Below are 27607 nucleotides of genomic sequence, written 5' to 3' on the forward strand. Positions count from 1 at the left end.
CAATAATAAACCCCCAGACCAATGGAGTATCTTCAGCAAAGTGCGTGCATCTGTCTTGGCGCTGCAACAGCATGAAGCCAATTATAGCGGTTAAAAGACAGAGGGTTTGTGGCCTGTGGCTGGCACGAAGGATGCAATAAATAACCACACTGTCGACAGGAAACTGTTTGGCTACCGTCAGAATAATAATGAGGTTATTGCTACCCGCTGTGGCCGTATGATCACGCTTTGATTATTTTCCTCATCCCACCCACTGCTGCTGGCAACCATATAGGCGTGCCAACTGCGCACAAGAAGGGGAAAAGCCCTGCAGGTGACCACCTTGGCTTCCTTCCCTGCTATTTAAGTCTGGCTTCTCTCCCTTCATCTACCTCTAAAGATACGAGGCAGTACATTATGATACTTTAGTCCCCACAACAAAGAGTGTTGTTCCACCTAACACATGAGCGTGCACACATACCAGCAGACACTTAGAGCAGATACAGACACAGATACAAAGAAACACACACTCAGTATACCCTGCTGCACACTTCTTTAGCTCTGGCTGGCAGCGGCATACCACGGTGACAGACAGTTAGATTGTTCCTGACCATTGACTTGCGCTCTCTGCTCTGCAAGGTCTGATTTCATAGTGGGAAATATGAGATGGGTCCAGGAGAGGGTTCACGGCTGGGGCAAGGAGGCACTCCATACAGTGGGGCTTCATATCTCGGTGTCACCCTGGGCATTCTCCCCTGACACAGCTTTCAGCCCCTCCGTTGTATGGAGCCCCCACCATGGGTTCTCTCAGCCTCCTTCCCCAGGATTGGTGCATTCCAGCTGGCCACAGCGCCTGGGTGGTCCCCCCCTCCCTGTCCTCCGGTCCTCTATGACTGGAGGAAGGAAAAGGCAGAAAAATGCAGCGAGGGCCTTTGACCGTGAGGAGCACAATGTGTGCGTTGATGATGGCGGCGTGGATGTGATGCTTACCTGCCACTGACCCATACAGCTGTCATAGCCCAGCGTTTTACAATCTGATGATCCACCCGACAGCCAGGGGAAGATGCCTCGCTGACCTGTCACCTAGATTGGACCGATAAGCACCGAGGATGGACTGACCCGGCTTTAACCCTCAGCATGAATACCCCCATCTTCATCATGAATCAGCCTGTGCTTCATACTCACTATGCCCGAATATTCACTGTATCATAACCATTATTTATTGATTCATTCAAGATGAACAGCATACACGCATTGTGAGAATAAATACACACCCAAACAGTTATTTACATTAGTAGATGCAGTAATAATATCTAACATTCAAACGTAGTGAGAGAGGTCCGACAGTATATCGTGCATACACAGGAGCCTGTGTCGTACAGTGGGATTGTAAAGCATAAGAGGCAGTAGTGTAATCATGTCTATATGCACGTGCACATGGTATATTGCATGGTATCACAGTGTACCCACGTCCCCTTGGCCACCACTTCTTCAGCTACCTTGTGCACAGTACAGACAGATAAATGATGAGAACGTGGAGCGATGCAGAGTGAGGGAGTCCGACCTCCACCCTCAGGAGGTGAAGTAAGAGTCCTGCATGGAGTAGAGGCGGTCGATGGGGGTGAGCAGAGAGGAGTCACCAAGGGACAGGCAGTCGCTGTCAGCCACGTGACACAGAGGGTCTCTGTCCATGTCACCGTACAGACCCTTAAAACCTAAAAAAGACACAATATCACTGATCACTGATTTTACTCATGAAGTTCTGTTGATGGGTCATCAGTCGGGTGGAAACAGTTGTTATATAATGTCTTCTGTGTATCTGGAGGGAGCTTTCTAAAGTTTAAAGACATAACCTTAGTGATGTTGTCAGGGTGGAGATGCATTATGGGAAATGTAGGATGTAAGGACTGATATCAGGATATCGCTGCCTTTGCTTTACCAATTTTGACCATCTTTGACCTTTATGGAAGTGTAATATCACTATATCACTGAAGTATTTCCTTAAAGCTGGGGTTGGTAATCTTCATCGAAACATTTTTGTTGAATTTGTCGAAATTCTCTTTACATCCCGACAGAAAAATTTAATTTGGAGGAGTTGTAAAGGACTTTAAAATTAATATGTAATGCACAAGAGATGGACAAAGTCAAAATCACAGGAGCTGCTGAGAATATAATAAAATCCAATACAAAAGCTCCGCAGTAAAGAATATATAATGTTAATATTTTTGTGCTGGAGAGGTGTTGATTCAGGTCATTGTTGTTCTATTACATTATACTGTAAGACGTAATTTTGTTGTTATTTTCCATTATTTTGTTCATCCACAATATGTCATTACCTCTGGTTATTTTGGACAGCTGGAGAGAAAATTGCACGAGAGTTTAATGCAAAGTGGAGCTACTCCACAAATTAAATTGCACGTAAACAGTCACAAAGAGACTGTAATGTTTTTCCATATAAAACTTTCAATTGGTCCAATGCTAAAAAGGAAATGTTATTCTACAGCACAAGGACACAGAGCAGGAAACATGGCTACAATGCTGTTGGAGGTACCTGGGATCCAAATATGAGAAAATAAACACTCTATTGTGCATATTAAAATAATAAACTCCTGACTAAAGTTCTGATTTCACACTACCAACATAATGCCAATAAATCATATGTATTTTGTTTTTTACATTACTTTAAACATATAGTGTAATTCTCAATCATGGTCTGGCAGCACTGAGGTGTTTACCGTAGGGGTGCATGTGATCCCCCGGCATCTGAGGAGGGGTCAGGCCCTGTCTGAAGGGGTCCATGTCATAGTCCTGCTGCTCCAGTGTGGTGAGTCCCATCTGCTGCTGCTGAATGTGGCTATAGGAGGACCCCAGGTGCTCCAGCTCAGAGGTCAAACCGCCACAGGAGGGCGCTGTGGGGCACAGGAGACACACAGGGAACGTGATTACTGCTATCTGTTACAGTAATGTCTTTAAGTGAGCTTTTGTGCCCTGTGCATATCCATGTTGCTATTTAACCTATTTAAAGCTCTATTATAACTGACTTTTGTGGCTTTCAAAACTCGAATATGTGTCGATTTCTGTCTGAAATCTGGATTATTTAATTTTGCCTGCTAAAAGATACATGAAAAAAAACTGATTGTACTTCTGCAAAATGTTGTAGAATATAGTAGTAAAATGAGTTTGTCATTGTTGAGAAGGATGAGGTATATCTAACTTTATCTAGGTCTGTCCTTGACCAAACAAATTCTTACGACAAACCGATAAGTTGATTTAATCAACGGATCTGTGAAACTGAATTTCTCCACAAAGAACCACACAAAAGCATCACTTTAAATCTCGTGTTTACCAGAAATGTGCTCATAAGTTTCTTGGAAATAAGTCATTCAGCATGAAAAAAGCATAAAAAAAGACTAATCGACTTAAGAAATCTTGGTTGACTAAGGCCAAAACGACCAACTTCGATTAGGATATCATATCAAATGGGAGTATTAAAGCTCTTATTAAAACATTTTCTAACAGTATAATACCTGTGTGATGTGACGGGTGCTCCCGCTGCTCCTGAGTCTGCTGCTGCTCCTGCTGCTGCTGCTGTCTCCTGGCCAGCTTCTTCATCTAAAAAACACCAGCAGACATAAATCTCACATACAGTACAGGCCTATAGTGTTAAACATTTCTCTCACTCCACAGTCCCTTGTGCCACCCAGCCAGGCGTACGAGTGTGTTCACTCAATTGCAAAGTATTAACAGCGAGGTAAAGGACATCTTTCAGTGGCGGAGGGAAGCCACACATGAGCCCACTTTGTGAGGAAATATGGGGTTTAATCTGCAGTGATCTCGCTGTGAGATGTCATCAGTTTCCTGTATGAGGAGATAACCAGGCTGATTTCCACTCTGGCATACAAACATGGTGCAGAAAGAGTCCTTTTATTAGTAGCGCATATCACCGTGTGTGTGCGTGTGTGTGTGTGTGTGTGCGTGTGTGTGTGTGTGTGTGTGTGTACTTTGTATTACTTTGGCTCTTTGGTTCTGGAACCAGACCTGCACAACCCGGACGCTCAGACCAGTCTCTGCTGCCAAGGTCTCCCTTACCTTGGATTGGATTAAGATTCAGGGGGAGGAGAGAGAAGAGAGGGAGGGTAAAAATGGGAAAATAGAAACAGAGAAGAGGTCACTTCAATGTTAAACAAAAATCTGTATCGCTTCACTAATCTGCCTCAAACAAGGAGGAAAGGATAAAGCATTTATGAAATGCATTTTTTGGGGGGAAATTACTACTTTATTAATGTCTGTACTTTTGGATTTTTTAAAGACAAATGTGCTTTGTAATGTAAAGTCATGGCTATGGCATATCATCTACCAATCTGTGCATTAGCAGTACAGCACTACTATATACTGTACAGTAGATAGCTGAAATCCTGCCACACTTCTGGGCAAATTTGTTTGTATAGCTGCAACGATTAATCGATTAGTTGTCAACTATTAAATTAATCGTCAACTATTTTGATAATCTATTAATCTGTTTGAGTAATTTATTTTGAGAAAAAAAGTAAAAAATTCTCTGATTCCAGCTTCTTAAATGTGAATATTTTCTGGTTTCTTTACTCCGCCTATGACAGTAAACTGAATATTATCAAAACAAGATATTTGAGGACGTCATCTTGGGCTTTGGGAAACACTGATTGACATTTTTCACAATTTTCTGACATTTTATCGACCAAAAAACTAATTGATTAATCGAGAAAATACTCGACAGATTAATCGACAATGAAAATAATCGTTAGTTGCAGCCCCTATTTTTTTTTGCATTGAAGAGTTATTTCTTTGTTCTTTCTGAACAGCATGATAGCAACACATGATTCAATGGTTTTCTGTCCACATTTCATAAAATCTGAGGATCTACAACTATTATCTACAACTATTATTTTGTTAAAATAAAATAAAAAACTACACCTCCTGTAGAATTATGACACTGTTGCATGCTCATTTCTTAGACAAGCCTGTTATATCCTCATTAAAATGACAAGATCCTCATTGTTTAGCAGGAATTACAGTAAGAATATTGACATGAAAGAAAAGTATAGTTTGTCTTTTTTGAGTCTATGCAAATACACATTTGTTTTTGCAAAGACTCAATCCTGTGTCATATCAGAAGCTACGGAGCGGGTCAGGAACTACAGCACCTCTGGGTGAACTCAGAATAAACTCTCTACCTTTCGGCAGGGCTTGGATGAAACCTCGAAGGAGGCTTTAAAGGTCCGTCTCTGTTGGGTTGTCAGGATAGTGCGCGGCCTTTTGGGACGTTTGCTGTCCGGGTCTTCAGATCTGACTCGTCTGCCTGTGACCCTCCCAGATTCTTCCTCCTCCTCCTCCTCTTCTTCCTCTTCACTTTTACCTAGTGGGCAGACATGATTGAAAAGCAGATGTTTATTCACTTACAGGCTTAGGCGGATTATGAGACAATGGGCCTCCTGGGCACAGACATGCCAAAGGCCCCAACACCTCTTCTACACTGGAGCAAGACACAGACTTTGTGCATGGTCATTTTATGTATTTTTGTGTCTCTTTGTGGTTGTTTTATGTTTCTTTGTAGTCGTTTATGTTTCCTTGTGGTCATTTTGAGTCTCTTCCTGGTTGGTACGGGCCTCCTGCCTGGGTGACATTGTGTAGGTGAAGGCCATGAGAATGAATGTTGAGAGATAGATAAAAAAAAAGGGGGAATTCATGCCATCAATCTGAGATGTTCAATGCATCATTTGCATTCAGTCATTTTCTGATTAAGAGTTATAGTCTAACTACTTTCCCCTCAACTTGCCTGATCTCTGCTTCAGTTTGTGGTTGACTGCATTTCCCAGAATGCTTTCTAACAACCTGGAGTGATCTGGAGTGATCTGGAACACTTGAATTTCTTAAATGAGTATGAAAATTTGCAGCCAGTGGTAGTTTTAGTCATAGTCATAAACATTAAAATAAAAGCATGCTTTGATCAATATTAGTCACCTTATCATATATTGTCTTTTTTACAGCTAAGTTGCAAGATACTTTACCCCGTACCAACCAGTGTTAGCATTATTTTCATATTTCCCCAAACTAAAATAAGGCTATTTTGACCCAGTGTTAGACACAACAAGCTTAACAAGCTTTACTTTAAGACTGTCACAAATGTAAACGTGCCTTAAACACACAGTATGTACTTTGTATCTATCCTGTGCGGGTGAAATAATGTGGGGGCGGGACCACAGGGATATAGGTAGGTGCTGGGAATCTGGTATGGGAATTTATTTTGTTAATTTATTTATTTTTATTAATTTAGATATATACATATGTTTTATTTATTTATTTATGTCTTTATTTTTTATTGTATTTTTTTTAATTATTATTATTATTAGATTTATTTATTTATTATTATCATTATTTTCCTCCCTTGTTTTTGAATACTTTGTTTTTCACTTTACAGCTACTATCTGGTTATCAGCTATTATATGTACACATCACTTTATTTGTTATGGTTTATGTTGTTGTTGTTGTCATTTTTCTTAGGGAAACAATAAAAAACATGATTTAATAAAAAAGACATGTCATAAATGTATTGTTAGTTGTGCAAATTAACGTGCATATCACATTCAAAACTGCAAAGGATACACAAATTATTAACAACCAGTAACAAATAGTTAGAGGAATAGATCATAACAGTAACACTGGGGTCAAAACAACCCATTGTCTTTGGTGGTTTTCCATGCTCTAACCCAGTATTGTGTTGTTACTGTGATTACACAATACACACATACTGTACCCAGCAGCCTGTACCTGTGTCGGAAGAGGTTGGGCTGGTCACACACTGGTGGTAGTCATCTCTGGCACACAGTAGCTGTCCCTCCCTGAGGACGCAGCGGTCTCCGGTCTGCAGGCGGCAGGAACAAACGCTGCAGGTGAAGCAGCGCAGGTGGAACACAGCGGCCCCCGCACGCATCACCAGTTCAGCGGGAGAGATGGCCTCCACACAGCCCCCACAACGCACTGCAAACAGCCTGAGAGAGAGAGAGGGACGGCAGGGTGAGGGTGGGGGTGACAAGGGAGGAAATGTAGAGAAATTGTGAGAGCTCAGTAAATAACACAGAGTGATGCTTTTGTTTGGCTACTTGAAGATAAGCTGAGACACTTGAGGACCCCTCACACCTCAGTAAGAGGGACTCCATGAGAGAAAAAATGCTTGGTCGACTTGGGGAATGTTGCTGAGTCGAGCTGTCACTCAGAACAACTGCCAACCTGACTCTTCCCCTCTCCTCCTCCTCCTCCTGCCCCGACCACTCAGACACATACCCTTAGCCAGGCGGGTGTGCATCTTAGCGCCTGGCAACCAGGACTGGTGGGCTTAGCCTCGGAGACTGTTGCCGTGGCTCCGGCTGCCTTGTCCGAGTCCGTGCTCCTGGGGAGGTGGGAGAAAAGCTCTCGGCAGGCCATGGCTCCAGGCAGAGGGGGGGAATCAGGTCTCCCGGTGGGAGAGGCTGAGCCGCCGGTCCCATGAATTATCCGCGGAATTATCCCTAAGTCTGCTTAACCAGAGCGGGACAAAGACAGAGCCGGCCCCCAAGCAGCGGGACCATTGTCCGCTGGCTGGCACCGCGGCATTTTGGGTCTGTCACGCAGGATGATGCGTCATCATTCTGGAGCTGGCGTTTGTCTCCAGACCTGACTGGGTCACCAGACCAGTCAGCCCAGAGGCATGAGAAAGTGACAGCTTTTTTTTTTCTCCATGTTTTTGTTTTCACATAAAAACACTTCACACGGCCCATAAGGAGAGCCTGCGTATACATCACTGATTCAAGCTGAGAATTTTTTTGTTTCTTTTGCTACTTTTTAGCTATTAGAAAAAAAACCAGGAGCATCAGTGGTTAGCGTAAAAAAATTACATTAAAAAATGTAACTCAATGCAACTACCCATGGACAAAAAAAAATCCCCCTAACAGAATAATAAACACCCCATCTTTCGTTTCTTATTGTAATTATTATTTGGTTTCTCTCATTGTTCAATGTGTTATTTGTATGTGAAGCACTTTGTAACGGTGTGTTTTAAAAGGTGCTAGGGTGTTTTAAAAGGTGTATAAAGTTTGACTTACTTACTTACTTAATATTGTCCTTATTCTTATTCTCACTTAATATTAATCTTATATTGGCCACCTATGATGAACCATCATATCTGTTTCATTAGAAAAATGTGATGCTCAACTTTATTTTGACACTCATTTTGATCAATAATCAACAAAAAAGAACAAAATATATTTTTTATCAATTTAATTAGTAATTATTATTATTATTATTATTATTTATTTATTTAAAAATCCTGTTTGTGGTGTGGCACTTTTACGCCAAAAGCAGTTTTGACATAATATTAGGTGAATATATTCACCTAATATTAGGGGATTTCAGTGAATCCACACCTACTACAATAAAGATTTCACATTAACTTTCAAGTGAAACAAATATTGCATTTGACTTCCTTTCAAATATATATTTTACATGTAAATTTAACACAATATTTACAAACAAACAAAACCTCAGACTGAACATAAAGCAAACAGCCGGGTTGAGACGTCCCTGTCAAAAGGTCTGGAGCTGCAACATCCTAAAGACAAACATAGCTGGGACCTCTCACTGTTGCCGCGGGGTTGCTAGGGAAACGGTAAAGCTTCATTCCCAGCAGCTCAGAGAAGGGTCAGCCGGGCTGCTTGACCCATCCGAGTCGTCTGCCCCGCGGCCTCAATGGTATGTGCTTTAATATGGCCAACATACCGTCTGTGGTATGTGCATTCCTGTGGCAACACAAGATGCATCGACGAAACATTTTCAAAGGAAGTGTGGCGGAGGCAATACCCGGAATGTTTCTGCGTTTCTGTGATACAGCACTTGATTCCTCATTATGATGCTAATGCTAGATGTCAGCGAGGAAGAAACTGCGGGCATTAATGCTGTGAGATCATTTGTGTTTCGAGAATCGCTTTTCCATTATGCGTCTCATCGGACCCGGTATTCTTAAGCGTTTGTTAATGCAAAGGTAAGAGTACCTCCCAATACTTATGGAGCAGCTCGAGGTGTTTAATATTTCAGAGTTTCCGTTGACATGATTGGCCCAGAGGCCCTGCCAGGAGAGCGGGAACACTCAGTCACGCTGGATTTAGACACGGCAATTAGTGACAAGATCATTACGGAGAAAGAAGTCAGCAAAATCCTGCGCTGCTCTGCACTGACATGGCCAGGGTCAGCCACTCTCAACATAGACGCACTGTATAAGACGATGACACACACACATTTAGAGCACAGCAAAGCCCTCCTCTCTCATTGTTCCTGCTCTGACTTCAGCGCTGACCTTTGGCAGACAGACTGCTGGTCTAGTGGACATGCAGGGAGACAGATCCTGTTTCTGGATCAGGTTTACCTGGATCCTTTGCCACTACACACCAACAGAGGCTGTGTATCAGATACACATCTGAGGGGTCAAGTGCACCGCCGATCTGACGACCAATCTGCTGTCCGGTCCACCCCGTCCACTGAACCGTTTAGCCAATCTAAATCTACTGACAATCTGAGCAACCCAAACATCACGTTGTCAGACAGGAATCTGCATGCTGCTTCATTAAATTACAGGACAGTCTGTTGTGTGTCCTGTGTGACTGCTACGGGTCAGGCAAACACACTACATGAATTATACGGACTATGCAATCATGTCAGGGATATTTATTATCAATATTTCAATATTTATCTTCCAATGGGTTGTTTTGTCTTGGAAAAAAACAAAACACATCATATTTAACTATAACAAGAAACTATAGACTTTAATTCTTCTTATTATTATTATTTATGCATGTATGTTTTGAGTAGGGCTGTCCTTGACCAAAGAAATTCTTAGTCGACTAACACGATTTTTTTCCGACTAATCGATTCAACTGAGTTTCTCCGTAAAGAATCACACAAAAGCACCACTTTAAATCTTGTGTTTGGATGTGCTCATAAGTTTCTAGGAAAGAAGTTATTTAGCATGAAAAAAGCATAAAATAACAAATACACGACTTAGTCAACTAAGACCAAAACAACAGATTATGCGGCTAATCTACTAAAATGGGGCATCCCTAGTTTTTTTACATATGGGATCATCCAAGAGATACAGTATACTGTATGTATTAATTCACAAAGGATGGCCAAAAGTTAACAAATCCATCCAATCATCGATCAACTAATCCTTGTTGAGTTACTCTGACATGTCAGCGTTAGAGGAATTTATACCAATCCCATGAATACTGCCAATGGTTTTATTAAATGTCACTAAAGACATAAACAATAAGGTCAGTGAACGTATCAGACTTCAGTTCACCAAAATGTTTTGAACCCATAAAGAATCTTAACATTCTGGTGCTACACTGGTCCAGTTATTGATACATATGTATTCAAACACATTATTGTCAAACAACCTGAAAATCCCTAGTTTTGTGAAGAAATTAGAGCTGCAACGATTAATCAATTAGTCGTCAACTATTCAATTCAATCAGCAACTATTTTGATAATCGATTAATTGGAATCAGAAAAAATCAGAAAAAAAGTCAAAATTCTCTGATTGCAGCTTCTTAAATGTGAATATTTTCTGGTTTCTTTACTCCTCTATGACAGTAGACTTAATATCTTTGAGTTGTGAAGAAAACAAGACATTTGAGGACGTCATCTTTGGGCTTTGGGAAACACTGACGGACATTTTTCACCATTTTATAGACCAAACAACTAATCGATTAATCAAGAAAATAATCAACAGATAAATCTTTAGTTGCAGCCCTAAAAGGAATACTCAACTCAAATGGCAATTATGCAACTTGTTTGAATGATTTACTATCTGTACTATTACATGCAGGATGTTGCTAAGAAATGCTCTGTTATCTATATCTATATATCTGCCTTCTTTGTTATGTATAACAAAGAAAATGCATCCATCCATTACATGATCCAAAACAGATAAAAAATACTGTGAATACCTCTCAAACGTCTTAACTTTATTTATTTATTTTTATCAATTTTACTTGTATATTAATTAGTTTTGTAGTCCACTGAATGTAATGCCTTTTTTTTTGCTATTTTTTTGTTGTTTTTAATTTTGCTTTTGTTAATTTGATGTTTTTAATTATACTTGATCATATCTGAATTTTGTCTATTTGTCTATTTGTATAACAGTCTATGATATGAACCCTCTGCATGTTCTGCCATGGAATTTCTACTTTATATGCTAGAGAGAGACAGACAGAAAAGCCAGGAGAGAGAGGATGTGACATGCAGCAGCTACCAGGGCGTAATCTATACATTAATCTTGACATAAAATAAGTCACCATTCTGATACTGGTTGTGTATGCATAGCCTCTTGGAGTCAGTAATGCAATCACAAGCACTGATGAATTTGGAGTGAAGAGGAATAACAAAATATAAACTACTTTGTTCAGGGAATTCAAATTATTGTCTTTTAGCTTCCACGAACAGGCCGACGGGCCAAACCTGGTGGTCTGTCTGGCACTGATTCACCGCACGAGCGAAAGGAAAAACAAGGCGAGATCCAGACAGAGGATGCAGCGTGTGGTAAGAGACAAATGTTGTCACAGTATGGAATAATCGTCACTTATGAGCTGGCTTCACACTCGTCCCGGATCGAAAGAAAGGGAGGGAGTAGAGCAAAGAGAGAAAAACACTGGCACACTTTTTTTTAAAAAACCTCATCGTGGACATGAGTGGTGTCTCATGTGTTCTAGGGTGTCACAACCCCAGACAGGACGAGCGGCGAGGTGGAGACGCGAGAGCTCAGAGGCAGAGCTCTGGCACCAGGCCTCCTGCTAATTGGTCAGGTCAGATATCTCACGGTCGGCTGGGCGTCGTCCCGTTGCTCGACACAGGGGCTGCTGTGAGCGGAGCGTTCCAGATGCCGCGGCGCATAACGCCAGGGCTCATGGAGCGCACTGTCCCCCAAAATAAGTTCACACCATCCTCACCGCCTCTCTTGTAGGGATGCACCAGACCTTCTGACATATGGCTCTGCTCTCCTAATTACCTCTCACTCCTGATCTTCTTCTCCGTGCTACACTGATCACGCTAAGCACTTTGAATTTGCATTTATCCATTAAAATGCCAGTTAAAATGTATACACTAGTGCTAAAAAAATGCCTCACAATGCTCACAAAAAATGCATAGGCCTCCTTTACAACTGCAGTGTGATGTAGCTGACTGGGAACATGATGGTGGGGAGCGTTTTGGACCAGTAAGTGGAACGTTTCTTGTTTCCCTGCCTGTTTGGCAGAACGACCGTCACTAAATTGTTCCGAAATAATGTGAGCTGCTGCCTGTTAGGGTGTGATGGTTTTGTCTTGGCTCTTGTTTAGGTGAGAGCAGGAAGAATGAGGGGATGAGGCGGTGGTGGGTGGGTAGGATGGAGCCGGGCGATGGGTGATGATGATGGTGGGAGTTTTGGAGGGGGGGGGGGGAGAAACCGCCTCATCGACGAGACCATATGTTGTCCCCAGCTTGCAGTTGCCACGCCAATGGGCCTCCAAATTTTAACACATTTTGACAATGTGTCAGTTGAGCTCTACCCCTGGTTGTGTGCTGCATGTGTGTGTGTGTTGTGTGTGAAGGTGTGACTGTGTTGTTTTGTGTATGTGTGTGTGTGTGTGTGTGTGTGTGTGTGTGTGTGTGTGTGGATGTACACTATAGGCAGTAGTGTGTTCTCACATTCCTGCTCCCTCGCCACTCCTTCCTCCTACAGTCACCTTGTTCTCTTAGTGCACTGTGCCAAGTTCCCTGGAAGTCAGCTTACACCATATACACACATACACAACTACACATGCACACACACACGCACACAATGCTTTTGCTATAAACTATGAAATCTACCCATATGTACAGCATGCAAAACCAAGTAGGATTAGATATGTTTAGGTTACTATAGCGATGAGTCACTTCTTTCACCACTCTCTCTCTCTCTCTCTCTCTGTCTGTCCCTCTTTTTTTCATTCCTGTACCATAAAAACTAAACCTAATTTTAACCTGAACCTTAAAACCCAAGTCTGAACCCTCAAACAGGCCTTTGAAGGTCTGTCCGAAGGTGAGGACTGACCAAATTGTCCTCACTTTCCAAAAATTTCCTCACTCTGAAGGTCTAAAACTGAAATTGGTCCTCGCAAAGGTAGCTGCATAAGCACACACACACACGTTCTTAGTCAAGGTCAGATCTGGACAAGGGTTCTGTTGTCAAAATATGCTTAAAGACGCACATTAACTTTTGGATCCCTGGGCCAAAAAATAATTAATAAGATAAAAGAAAGTAAAAATAACAGCCTATATATAAAAAAGTACATTAGTTAAACACAATTAGATGTTTTCCTGTAGCATGAAATATAATGGTAATATTTTTGCAACATATAAAGTATATGTGCCAAACTGCATGATAACAGGACTAGAAAAAAAACGAAATATATACTCTAATAAAAATATCTTTTAAACAAGAAATGACGTGCAGCTAAAATGTGATTATTTCAGCACATTATATAAATTTTTGCAGAATTTTTCTTCACAAATTATAATGAAAAGTACATAAAATAAGATATATATGTTACTATTTACCAAGCTTAAAAACCTTTGAATTTCTGTAAAATGTAGTGTATCTGCTTTTTTTAATTTATTGACTCAATTAATCCATACATTTACTTTTGTTTTTTGTTTTTATCTGAAATTAAATTGTATTTTTTTAATGGAAAATCTCTGATAAAAAAATTGCATTGCAATATAAAATCAGATGAGTTTCACCTGGAAAATCTCTTTAAATTCACTTGGATGAAGCTGAATATGAGCCTAGTAATATCAGAATCAGAATCAGAATCGTGTTTACTGCAAGGTGTAAGAGGTATACACTAGAAATTTGCTTTGGTTTTGTTGGTGCAAATGAAACAGTATAATAACAAAAGAATAGATAAAAACGTTAGAATAAAATAAGAAAGAAAAAAATTTAAATTCTACCAATATATATCTGTGTGCTTGGGAGTGTTTTATGATTGTTTTCAGCTGTGACATCAGGAGCAAACCAAACTAAATAAAGAAGAGTTTAGAGAGATGATCACTCACTCAGCATAGTCCCGTTTGCAGTAAAGTTTTCTGTCCCGCAGAAAACAGGAGTTCCTGAGCGCGTCTCCGCACGCGGCGCACCGCACACACTCCTCGTGCCAGAGGCCGTCAGTGACTCTGAGCAGGAACCGATCAGTGATCAGCTGGTGACATCCGGCACACAGTGCTCTCTGATCCATATCTGCACAGATGATGATGGGCACAAATCCTTTAATTAGGCGTGCAGGACGCAGCTGAAACATACTGGCTAATATAAGGTTGAAAAAAGTATGGTAAAATGAGACTTCACTTCATTATAATGGGAGGGAAAAGTGGTTAAATAGGCAGTTTGTTTATTAAAAAGTGCACTGTAGTAAAATAACAGTGAAGAACTGGCAGCAGGGTTGCCTTTATGTTACTGTAAAATGAACATTATTATACTGTCTGTGTATATTATACATTATTTTTTTGCCTAGATGAATAGAATTAGCAGGTTACAGACATAGGAATAGGCACACTAAATACAATTAAAGGCACTTGTTAGGAACGATGCTATAATAGACTTGTTGACACTTTTCCCAAAATGTGTGTCTATAGCTGGCTACAAGCACATTGTAGCCAGCAATCATGTACAATGTACAAGCCTCACATGTGCAGATCAGGTCCCAGAATTAAAAAAAATACTGCATGAAACTGTTACTGATGATACTTTAGACAGTTGATCAGCAGTAAAGCACTGTTTTTTTTTAGCAATAACAGGTTAATATTGTTGAAATCCTGCTGTAAATTAACAGCAATTGTTTACAGTGTGGGTATTATAGGCTATATTGAGACGTTAATTGTTTTTTAATTGTTTTTGACTGTTGTTTAAATTGCCCGAAGTTCATTTGATGACCATGTGCATGTTTATATATTATATTATATTATCATTCTATGATATATGAGTTATTAGAGGAGAAGTGAGAAAGGGGTATAGGGAAATATACGTTTTACTTCTACCTATATTCCTTTTCGGACACTATTACTCTTTGTTATTATTTTGTATCTGTTTTTATTTATTTTTATGTTCGAAATAAAGTCTGTGCCAAAAATAGAGCTAAATATCAAACAGCACAAGTGAAATTCATGCTAAAAAAAATATATTTTAAATTTTTTTTCAAATTAAAGCTTCATTAGTATAATCATGTCATCAAGTTTTAACGACCCACCATATAGCAATCCTTTTTTATCAAAGTTAATTGAAGGAAAAGTTACATTTAAACTACAGTTCTGTGAGTTGAAGAAGCGCATGAATACCTGTAAAGTGCGGATGTCCAGACGGTAGAAAAGTGTTTTCTAGTTGTTCTCAGTCAGTCAGAGCATCTCCGGAGCAGCTCAGAGTCACAGTCCTGCTGCTGCAACTTGCTGCTCGGTCGGAGGAGCAGAGGAGAGAAGAGAAGAAGAGAAAAGAAGAAGAGAAGAGAGAAGAAGAGAAGAGAGCCAGCAACGCATCAAAGTTTCTCTTCGGAGCTCCAGACGACCTTTCTGAGTCCTCCTGTTATCGACTATTTAGGCTTTCTATCAATTATCCTATTAGGAGTGAACGGGAAGGAGAGAGAGAGACATAGAGAGAGAGAGAGAGAGAGAGAGAGAGAGAGAGAGAGAGAGAGAGAGAGAGAGAGAGAGAGAGACTTCCTCCATGTGCAGGTGCAGGTTACCCCTCCCTCTGTCTGTCTCTCTCTCTCTCTATGTCTCTGTCTCTGTCTCTGTCTCTCTATGTCTCTCTCTCTCTCTCTCTCTGTCTCTCTCCCCTCCCTCTGTCTCTGTCTCCCTCTCTCTGTCTCTATGTCTCTGTCTCTCTGTCTCTGTCTCTCTCTATGTCTCTCTCTCTCCCCTCCCTCTGTCTCTGTCTCTCTCTATGTCTCTGTCTCTCTCTCTCTCTATGTCTCTGTCTCTCTCTCTATGTCTATGTCTCTGTCTCTCTCTATGTCTCTCTCTCTCCCCTCCCTCTGTCTCTGTCTCTCTCTATGTCTCTGTCTCTCTCTCTCTCTATGTCTCTGTCTCTCTCTCTATGTCTATGTCTCTGTCTCTCTCTATGTCTCTCTCTCTCCCCTCCCTCTGTCTCTGTCTCTCTCTATGTCTCTGTCTCTCTCTCTCTCTATGTCTCTGTCTCTCTCTCTATGTCTATGTCTCTGTCTCTCTCTATGTCTCTGTCTCTCTCTATGTCTCTCTCTCTCCCCTCCCTCTGTCTCTGTCTCTCTCTATGTCTCTGTCTCTCTCTCTATGTCTATGTCTCTGTCTCTCTCTATGTCTATGTCTCTGTCTCTCTCTCTATGTCTCTGTCTCTGTCTCTATGCCTATGTCTATGTCTATGTCTCTCTCTCTCTCTCTATATATATATATATATGTCTCTGTCTCTGTCTCTATGTCTATGTCTCTGTCTTTCTCTATGTCTCTGTCTCTGTCTCTGTCTCTGTCTCTCTCTCTCTCTCTCTCTCTGGATGGGACAAAGTTACCAGAGATGCACATGAAAGGTTTGTTTTTCATTAGAAAGCCATTAAAATAATGCACATATAGTGCTCAGGAAGTAAAGTGCAGGTTAAAAGGTCATACTTTACATCATGCTAAAGGATACATAGTAGAGCTGCAACAATAAATTGATTAATCGATTAGTTGTCAACTTTTAAAATTAAACTCCATTAAACTATTTTGATAATCGATTAATCGTTAATACTAATATCATCAGGTGTAGGATCTTTTTTACCAGGATAAGTAAATAATAGGATGATTGTTTGCACACTGGCAATATTTGCACTATCTGTTTATATTATGTTTATTTTTTGTTTATAGCTCATATTGTATATTGTACATTGGCAGAATTTATTTAATTCTAACGTTTTTATCTATTCTTTTGTTATTGTACTGCTCATTTGCACCAACAAAACCAAAGTAAATTCCTAGTGTAAACCTCATACACCTGGTAATAAACCGGTTCTGATTCTGACATTACTTTTGACTAGAGCTGCAACGATTAATCGATTAGTTGTCAACTATTAAATAAATTGACAACTACTTTTGATAATCGATAATTTGAGGCATTTTATGAGAGAATAATAAAAAGGTAAAAATTCTCTGATTCCAGCTTCTTAAATGTGAATATTTTCTGGTTTCTTTACTCCTCTATGACAGCAAACTGAATATCTTTGAGTTGTGGACAAAACAAGACATTTGAGGACGTCATCTTGGGACATTTTGTCACCATTGTCTGACGTTTTATAGACCAAACAACTAATCAAAGAATCGATAAAATAATCAACAGATTAATCGACGATGAAAATAATCATTAGTTGCAGCCCTAATACATGGAACAAGATTGTTGATGATGATGGATATATAGATAGAGATAGATAGATAGAGTAGATGGACAGACAGATAGACAGATAGATACTTTAACAAACTTCATTAGGTTTTACGAACAGGATGGTCGATGAAGATGCCAAAGGTGGAGGTAGTACTAATAAAATAAGTATATCTACTAAAGTAAATCATAGACCTCTTTATCTATTATCAATTGGATGTTACGCCAATAATATAACATAAACACACATTTTACAGCGTGTTTATGTTCTTGTTATGAATCAAGATTTACTTTCTCAAAAGCTCAGATATGTTTTCAGTAGAAAGATATAAAAAAGAAAAGCAAAAGCTATAGGTCTATATGACAGCTGGACTGATCATGTATTAATACATAATGAACAATCTAATCTAATCTTGAGGCCAATACAATATTTTTTTTAAATGATCATTAGTCTTTAATATATGTGTAAATGCATCTTTCCACACATTTTGAGCAACAATGTTTCTATATTTCAAATATATCTTTGAGCATTTCCGTACATTACTGCTACAGTATGTCTTGTTACTTATCAGCCAACACTGATACCGATGTATCTGTGATAAGTGAGCATTATAAGCCAATGTATCGGCCTGAATGATTTATCGGTCTTGCTCCACTATAGTCCACATTTTGTTGTTTCGTTCTGTTTACATTTACATTCCCATACGACACCACCACCTTCACCACCAGCAGTCTTCACATCATGAGGAGTGAAGGTGTTGCTGATGCAGAGACCCTGATGTTGAGGCCTGTAACTGTGGCAGACTGGAACCATGAGGAGGAGGAGGAGGAGGAGGAGGAGGAGGAGGAGGAGGAGGAGGAGGAGGAAGAGGAGGAAGATACAGGAATATCAAACATGCTATGAATGAAGCAGCATCTGTGTTGCGGTGTTTACACTCTGTGGACACCATCTGGTGGCCAACGACTGGAAGTGTAAAGAAGAGACAACAGTTGGCTGCTTTTGTCTGGAAAATAATAAAACAAAACATTTAAGCAGATCAGTCAAATATGATGAGAAAATTAATATTCTGTCAACAGATTATATATATATATATATATATATATATATATATATATATATATATATATATATATTACTCTTTTTCTACTTGTGATTCAGTAATGTTTTTATGATATTTTCATGATGATTTCAGGTAATTGTTTAAGTTATATCTGATTGACACTGGGTGGATATTTGGGTTGTACATAATAGCATTGGGGTGGTTGAGTATGAGTTGTATAAATGAGAAATATTGAGTTCATTGTTTGAGTATTGGGGAAGCGGACATGTAGCCTAATATTTATTTATGTTGTTAATGAGAAATTTGCTATATGTTTATTGTTAATATTTTTGCTATTATTGTTTTGTTTTTACTTATTTGTTACAAATTCTAAATAAAAAAAATAAATCTAAATTATGTATTAAACATTTATGCTGCCATTGATCAAGATATATAGCACCCTGTCTTAAAAGGCAACTTCTGTATTTTTCAACCTGGACCTTATTGTTCCATGTTTTTGTGACTAATAGAGACAACTACTTTTTAAATTAGGGTAAACGCTGTAGGGGCAGATTCAATATTCACTAAAAGTGCTTGTTTTTGCCACTGACAGGCTCAGATTGTTATTATAAGTGTGTTTTCACATATAGTCCTTTTTAAACAAACCAAACTCAGTTCTCTTAAAGTGGACCAAAAGAGTGGACCAATAGAAAAAGGACTCAGTTCTTTTCCCCTCTCTAATATCTATTTTATATTGCTGTGAAAACATCTTCAAACAACTGTATTTATTCAATATTCTTGCCAAAAACTACATTTTACAAGATTATATTTGGACACATCATGGTAACATACGGTGACCAGACGTCCCGTTTTGTCCGGGACAGTCCCGGTTTCAAGCTGACGTGTCCCAACACATATCTGTAAAACACTCAAATATCCCGGTTTTCAACAGTCACAAGTTGAAAAATAATGTACGTAGGCCCAGACAACAATACTTTTCCTCTGAGGGAAACTCTCTACAGGACTCCCAAAATGTCAGTGCGTCATGAGGGGGATGGTCCTGTGATTAAAGGGGGAGAAAGTAGTGAATGTGATAAGTCCTGATTGTCACTCACCTCGCCTCTAATGCATCCACCTATAATAATACCTTCTTTCTGATCCCACTCCGTGCTCAAATGCGTCACAGGTGTGCCAAGTCAGCCATCCTGATGAAAACGCCTATGGTGCGTGCATATTAGCGCGTGCCCGAGCGTCCCGGTTTGGAGGTTAATTGTAATTTTCGCCTAGTACTAATTTTTACTGAATAGCTTGAACACAACGCATGATGTACCTCAACAGAACCTCCTTACATTACTAAAGTGAACTAGCTCTCCTTCTGCCGATTTCAAAACAAATTTGTTGGAGGGCTGAAAGGGGCAAAGTGTGAAAACACCCCAAGTATCTGACAACATTATGGAAAGGACCCTTACAGAGAAATAGAACATTTTTCTCTACCTTTCGCTTGATCCGGTTTATTATTGTGTCCAAGTCCCGCAAGTATCATAGTGAAATCTGAATATCAGGTCCCACTGTTTATGCTCTTTACATCATTCTTCCTCTGCGGGCATAAATACGGACGGCCAATGAATTCAAACACTTCATCCACATTGTCGAAATCCTCTAAATATTCAGCCGTGACACTGAAAATCTTTTAGATAACACTAAGCTACACTTTCTGAACTCTAACACAACAAACTCTGCCCGGCTGGCACTCGCGTTTCCGCCCTGGATGTATTCCACTATTCCACCGCTGTCTCGCGAGATTTCAGAACGAGACTTCACCTTGAGACTCGGACCAAAATGTTGTATCTAGAAGGTAACCTGCAAATTGCGAAAACGTGCAAAAACTTGCAAAAACTCCCGTGAGATTATGCCCAACGACCTGTCCTAAACTTAATTATCAGGTCAATCATAGATATATATACGAGGTCGATGCCTAACCTTAACCGTCTTGCGAGTGTTTCGCTATTTGCGTGTTACCTTCTAGATAGGCCCTTCCAAAATACCGAAGTTAGAAGTTCCCTTGTGTTGTTTTAGAGACACATAATAATGTAAGGTTTAGAAGTTAATTCATATATTTGAGTTAAGTTACTAAAAATATATTAACAATGTTTACACAGTTAATTATTTACATATTTATGTTTACAAGATTATTATTTACAGGCAGATTCAAGATATTATTATAACTATTTCAAAGATGCTGCTGATGTAAATATGTAAATAATAATCTTGTAAACATACATATGTAAATAAATAGCTGTGTAAACATTGTAAATATATTTTTAGTAACTTAACTCAAATATATGAATTAACTTCTAAACGTTACAATAAAAATCTGTTTCAGATTATCAAGAATAAATGAATTTGGATTTTAGAGGCAGCCATATACAAAATATCAATCAATTATATAATATTTGCACTGGCTTCAAAAATTCCATTAGCTCAAACTTTGGCACAGTTTTATGACAAGTAAAAAAAAAAAAAAAATACAAGACAAACAACACATTTCACATAAATTTTTAAATAACTTTATTCTGTAAGAATTCTCAGATGTGTTTTAAGAAATGCATGGATGGTTTCTGTTTTTTTTATACAATTCCTCTTTGAATAAAATATGATTCCTTTTCAAATTGCATTGGGTTGCTTTTAAAATGGACACCTGAAATTATCTATTTACAAAAGAAATCTGTTAACAATTCTATTAGAATTCATTTTGACAGTTTACTCGATCCTCCGTCTCAAGACTCCACCCTCCCCGCAACCTCAAAATACTTTTTTTAATATTTTAATTACAATGTTTCGCTTGGTACAAAATATGCTGTTTTACAATTTGAATCAAGTCTTTTTTTAATTCCGTCTTCATATCGCTGACAATGTGGGAGTATGTACAGGGGGAAGGGGGGGACTGGTGTCATGTGATCTGATGCGGCGCCTCCAGCATCTCCATCAGGAAGGTGTCGATGGGCGTGTCCCCGATCAGCTTGAAGAAGAACAGATGTTCCAGACACTTGAGGCCGATGGAGCGCAGGGCGGGCAGGCGGAGCAGCAGCTTGGCGAACCTGCAGAAAGTAGAAGACACAGACTGTAGTGGTCAGCATTTCCTATTATGTAGAAAATCATTATTATGTTTACCATTCAAGATCTATAAAATTGCATCCCATTTTAATAAAATACTTATAATTTTTTTTTATCAAAACACTTCTTTTAGTCTTATATTTTTATATTTTATCATACTACATACTCACATTTTATTGATTGCATTTGGAAATATTACACCACCACATTTATCTTACAACTGTAGTTAATAGTTACTTTGTTGATCAAGATTTATGCAAACATGCAAAAGCACATGATAAATGATGCACTGCTCTTCAGTTTATTATCAAATATCATATTTCGTTAGTACCACCTATAACTTAAAAATCCTGCATACATTTGAATGCATCTGCAGTTTAATGAGTACTTTTACTCACAATGTTTAAGTATTATTTGCTGCTAATGTTTTCAAGTTTTAAGTGAATCCAAGAATTCTACTTTTAATGCTGTATTTTTTTTTTTCGTTACATTATCAATACATCTACTTAAGAAAATGAATAAATCCAATACGGTAATATATAATGTATTTCTTCTTTTTTATGCTGTCAATTACAATAGTTTTTTACTTTTTATTTATTGACTCAATTAAACCATACATGTGCTCTGTTCTCCAAGATATAAAATCACTTCATCATACAATATCAATGACTAAGACAAAGAACATGCCATAACATAATAAAAAAAAAAAAAAGAAGAAAAAATAATTCAAAAAAGAAAATATAGAAAATAAAATGGAGTAAGGAGATACAGCCAAACATAATAATAATAATAATAATAATAATAATGATATCTAATTTTAACTTATTATAACTTATTATAATTATATAACTTATTATATACTGAAATAAATTGACGGTGTAGGCTTTTAGTTCACATCATCTGTTGATCTTATTCAGCTCCCAACAGTAAATTAAAATAATCAATTGCGCCCATTTTCTATTAGCAGTAACACGGCCGAACTCGATCCTTTTAAGAACTAATGCTGTAGCAAGTGTTTAAGAGCTGTAATGTAAAGTAGTCTGCAATCTTCATTGCTACGCACAAGCCAAAGCAGCAATTAAATAATGGTGTTTGATATTGATTGATGCTGTAATGTAATACAGTGTGTTTCCTACCTGCCAGGCTGGTCTGGGTATTTCTGTTTCGTGTACGACTCCAATGAGGCGTAAACTTTTTCCCTCAGCCCTTCGACCTCTGGCGGGTTTGAGAGACCTTTTGCATCTGAAACAAAAACAGTCAGGGCCAAACGTTACACTAATAAAACATTAAATCCACAATATCTCAAAGCCAGCGTATTTACTGGTAAAAATACATGGGTTCATAGTGAAGTCCCTCCAGGCTGCCATGAAGATATTAAGTTCAGTATCATGTACATGTCAAATACATACAAATCCACTGTTTGCATCATGCTCTACCTCATTTAGCAGACATTGAGGGAAAATCAAAATGCAGATAAACCTCTCATCCGAGGTGTTCTAGCATGTTGTCTAAAAGTGAAGAGTGAGTGGAAGCCGAGCTGACCTGGGTTGAAGAGGACGATGGCTCGCAGGCAGCCGAGCTCCGTCTTATCCATCTGCATATCTTTCATTTTAGATACCAACTCTGTCAGGACTCTGCAGGAGATCGAATGAATAACATTAGAGAGTTTTGACAATGAATGTTAATGAAGCAAAAAACAAAACTATAAACATTGCCCCCATTTCTCAACAAAAACTAAGACAACAGTAGCTTATACGAGCATTTGGTAAAAGTTTTCCTACCTCAGACCACAAAATGACCGTAATATATCTGCAGTGGTTTGATAGGGTTGTTGATTAATACCAAGCCCTCGCATTTCACTACACACCACTGGCAACATCATAAGACTTTTCAGATATAAAAGCAAAAAATAAAAAAATAAATTCCTCTTGTAACAAAAAGAAAATAAGACTACTCTGTGACCGAAAGGAGGAGGCTGTAACTGATGGTTACAGCCGTGTAAACCAAATTGTTTTAAAAGACAATACGGTAACTCACTAGGGGTCACCAAAGCTTCAGGGGAGGTTGTGAGGCCTTCTTGATTTTAAGGCAATTTTTTAAAAACAAAGGTGTCCTACATCTCAGCATTTCATTCATTTCTGTGAGAAAACTAAATTAAATTGTTATTTTTAAAGTTTGGATTAGTATTTAAGATATAAACTTAGAAATTTGAAAAGTAATCAGTTAAAACAACCAAAGAGCTAATAGAACAATGGCCAAGTGTCAGGGACAAGAAAACACTGAATTTGTCAAAAAAAGAAGCCTATTAAGTATGTATGATTGTTAAAAAAACAAAAAAAAACAGTATACAGACAGAGAGCTGTATCAAAAATAACAGGAAATCTCATCTCTGATGAAATATTCACAGGAAATATCTGCTCAAAATTCATCCAAATCACTCATTTTACACAAACTTCCTGCAGTTGTTGCGTTCGCTATTTGGGTAAATTGTACAGTTTATCAGTTGTTCTGTACTGTTATTTTTATGCATTGAATATAATATGAAATATCCATAAAATATGTCTCTGTCTTTACCTCTGAATGTTACCTACCTATCAAAGATGGAGCCCACTCCGGCACTGTGGGCGCTGTTTCTGTGGACGTGGAGGCCCGTCGCCAACAGGATGCCATCTTTTACCGTGACTGAGCGATGCGAGAAAGAGGCGATAAGAAGCTCGTTCCAGCCTGGATGCAAAAAAACAAAAAAAAAACATCCTTTTTATCCCTCCATTTTAAGTCAAGTTTGTGTAACTGATACATGACATCATTTGTGTGATTTATCAGTCTTATTATTCATTACATAATGATTCTTATTAGGTCTGCTGTGTGGCTTCTTGACTTCCTCCTTCAGGCCTGTGTGTGAAATATCTCACCAGCAGAGGTCAGCGCTGATGTGGCTGCAAACCGCACTGCTGGGACTTGACAAATAGTCCAGTTATATTTGGTTTCACTGCTCCATTAAACTAGATGGCAAAATGTATTTAGCAAATGTAAAAGACTCAAATAGACTGGCTGCCTGGGGACGAATAACTACACTGCAGGAAATGCTACACCACCACGAGGACAATGAAAGGCCTGTTGACTGTTGTAGGGAAGTGTATGTGTGTAGTTTTTTCTTTGTGTTGCATTAATGCCGTGCATCCCCTCCATATATAGACTATATACTCTATGTATGTTGCATGTATGGGATTGTGTGTGTGTCTACCTGCTCGCAGTAGGATGACCTGGTCATCGAGGGGGAGTTCGGAGAAGTGCGGGATCCTTTTGGCCCACTCCACCAAGGTGAAGAGCTGTTTGTCTGCTGCTTGGCAGATATTCGTGACGGGGTCGTTGGTCTGGAAGAATGCAAAAACGAAACAGTCAACAACTGTGCTGGTGGACTCTGCAGTGACATCTAAACGTGTCTGACAGCGATCAGTGAGGAGGTGCAGTTGTGGCTATTTCTGGGTCATCAATTTCCTCTCGAGACTTGTGAAAGATTTAACCCTAAGAGACAATGGTGAGCACTTCTGTCATGGAAACTGCTGAGAAACATCCTTATTGTCAATCTACCTAGGAAAGCCATCCATCCTCTGAATGGCCTTTAATTTGTGGCTGTAAAGTTTCATGAGGCTGTGATTATCCTAGAGGTCACCACAGGTCATTTTATACAGTGAGGTCAAATTTCAAAAAATGGTCTTACTACAATGAAATGGCTACTATGGGGACTAACATCATCACACATGAATACAATTGGGCTCAATGGATCCACAAGAGTCACAACTTTCCAGTCATACCTGATTTATGTAATTCCAACACTGTTTAGGGACCCCCAGTATGCATAAATATTCCATTTTTAGAATAGGCAAAAATAACACATTTATACTGCATGCATAAAAAAAAACATGTTTTTTGCCACAAACTGCATGTGATTATCATAAAGTGGTCATGTCTGTAAAGGGGAGACTCGTGGGTTTCCATTGGACCCATCGTTATTCACATATCTTGAGGTCAGAGGTCAAGGGGCCGCTGTGAAAATGGCCATGCCCGTTTTTTCCTCGCCAAAACGCAGCCTGACTTTGGAGTGTTATCAGCCTCCTTCCCGACATGCTAGTATGACATGGTTGGTACCAATGGATTCCTGAGGTTGTGTAGTTTCTAGTATGATACCAGTACCTTCACTCTAGCTCTGTGTCTACTTCACGGATCATTTACTGACATCTGGGTATCATGGTAAAAAAAGCAAAACCAGACTTTAGAGCAGCTGTCAGTAGCTTGATTCTATTACTGAGTCACACTATAGACTGGATTTAGTCCCTTGTGTTATTTATCTTTGAGTAGCTTACTAATCAAAAAAAAAACATTTGAATCTAGCAATTATTGGATCTAACACATCAGTTTTTGGAGAACTAATTTGACTTGGACTGATCATATTCCTTCATTCAGCTTCGCAATAGCAAAGAGCTTATTAACTCATCTGGGAGGATATTCTTTGACCACCACCGATCGGGCCAACATAATAATAAAAAGCAGCACATTTTTAACCATACTGTGGTTCCTCCATCTGTTACTGTCGGAACCACCTCAGCCTCATGATAAAAACAGATTAATAATTGAGCTCAGTGTCTGTGGTTTCGTACTGAATTGCTGGGGCTGCCGTCGCTGTACGTCTCTGTTTTGGGCTCCACCGCAACCTCAGCGTCCAGGATCTTGTCCACAGGCATTTCCTCGTTGAAGCTGCTGGTAGATTCCACCTCGCTCTCCCCTCGCTCCCTTCCACGCTGCCGCTCTTCCTGTACCGCTACACGCACACACAAACACATATATTTCAAACCCCCCCATGATTATTGCCATCAGCATAACCATAATATCACTAATGTTAACTCTGAACTGGACAATAATATAAGTGGCTCTCCGCTTTACAGTTTGACTATAAGAAGACTAAAGGTGCAGCCTCTGAACCCAATAATTAATGAATTTATTCATTGGACTATAAAATGTCAGAAAAGTCCCATCACAATGCCCTAAAGCCAAAGATTGTGGTATTAAATGCGAGATTGGGATAATTTCTATTGGCGACGACTGAGCCAGCAGCTCGTAGCTAACGGTGAAAACAACAGCATTAGTGCTGACGGAGTTAACAGTGTTAACCCGGGGGGGAACCGGAGGGTGGGTGCTATGCTTCTGCGGCGATGCTGTCGGTCGGGATGGCGTTATCAGCTGTAACCTTTGTAAAAGCGCAGTGCAGAGCGGCGGCCGTAAACTATCCAATGGGGCACGCTCACATGCGCAAACATGCACTAAGAGCATGCACGGTAGGAATGTGACAGTGAGGAAATCTTCACACCGGTTAATAAACTTGTGACAACATCGGTGTTACCGATTACAGCGGATATTTCATAAGAAAAGATGACGCTCAGTATATGCAGAGCGCTTACTTTGATCTTTAACATCAGGTGGCTGTGTGTCTGGCCTCTCCGGTCCAGCTTTCGCTGCAGGGCTGAAGGTTTCCACCCGGCGCGGCTCCACCATGCACACCGGCTGTGACTGCTTCGTCCTCCGCTCGGCGACTGCCTTATTAACGTTATGGTTCCCTTCTAGCATTGGATTTTAATCCGAAATATTGCCAAATAGGCGATTTTGCTTTTCGCTTTGACACCAAATCCTCTGTCTTGTCTGTCAACTCTCTCTCATCCCGTGTGTGAAATCTGACTCGTGCTACTCTGAGCTGAGACTCCATACGGAGCAGACACTTTCACTCTCAGCTTGTAGCGTCCTTCGACCAACAATGTATTGATAACACGGCGCTGATATGCGAAAATGGTGGGGGCGGTGGGCAAGTAATGTGATCGGTGTATGCCCGAACAACGTGTAACACCGACTACAGCGGCAAGCCTAAGCTTGGCCTGGCGATGTCAACAAACAAAGCAATGAGAAGCTCTGATTACAACACACATAGAGGGAGTGTGACTTCATTCTCTGCTCGGGTAGACATTCATAGTTG

General features: G+C 39.5%; 2 protein-coding genes across 12 annotated transcripts in view; both read right to left on the bottom strand.

Moving 5' to 3' along the window:
• Positions 1 to 1152: 1152 nt before the first annotated feature.
• Positions 1153 to 15807, bottom strand: lmx1a (LIM homeobox transcription factor 1, alpha). 2 transcript variants are annotated; one of them, XM_074635504.1, is made up of 8 exons: positions 15391 to 15807; positions 14116 to 14296; positions 6784 to 7004; positions 5190 to 5371; positions 3991 to 4068; positions 3507 to 3591; positions 2715 to 2888; positions 1153 to 1694 (listed from the first exon to the last, which is right to left on the bottom strand). In XM_074635504.1, the coding sequence occupies exons 2-8, from the start codon at positions 14292 to 14294 to the stop codon at positions 1552 to 1554; spliced, it is 1062 nt and encodes a 353-aa protein (XP_074491605.1). In that variant the 5' UTR covers positions 14295 to 14296; positions 15391 to 15807; the 3' UTR covers positions 1153 to 1551. The 2 variants fall into 2 exon arrangements, with proteins under 2 accessions (XP_074491605.1, XP_074491606.1); XM_074635505.1 differs by lacking the exons at positions 14116 to 14296; positions 15391 to 15807 and adding an exon at positions 7153 to 7284.
• A 5215-nt stretch (positions 15808 to 21022) lies between these two features.
• The window catches only part of rxrgb (retinoid X receptor, gamma b), a 37235-nt gene continuing 30650 nt past the window's right edge, over positions 21023 to 27607 (bottom strand). For 9 of the 10 annotated variants that reach the window (XM_074635516.1, XM_074635514.1, XM_074635509.1 and 6 more), the window contains 6 exons: positions 26244 to 26404; positions 24830 to 24959; positions 24177 to 24309; positions 23128 to 23219; positions 22722 to 22827; positions 21023 to 21569 (listed from right to left, as the gene is read on the bottom strand). In XM_074635516.1, the coding sequence (XP_074491617.1) occupies positions 21422 to 21569; positions 22722 to 22827; positions 23128 to 23219; positions 24177 to 24309; positions 24830 to 24959; positions 26244 to 26404 (770 nt within the window). In that variant the 3' untranslated portion in view covers positions 21023 to 21421. The remainder of the gene's footprint in view (positions 21570 to 22721; positions 22828 to 23127; positions 23220 to 24176; positions 24310 to 24829; positions 24960 to 26243; positions 26405 to 27607) is intronic. The other variant, XM_074635511.1, reaches the window with a different exon arrangement.

Source organism: Sebastes fasciatus, chromosome 5 (genome assembly GCF_043250625.1).
Source record: "Sebastes fasciatus isolate fSebFas1 chromosome 5, fSebFas1.pri, whole genome shotgun sequence".
In the NCBI taxonomy this organism is placed as follows: Eukaryota; Metazoa; Chordata; class Actinopteri; order Perciformes; family Sebastidae; genus Sebastes; species Sebastes fasciatus.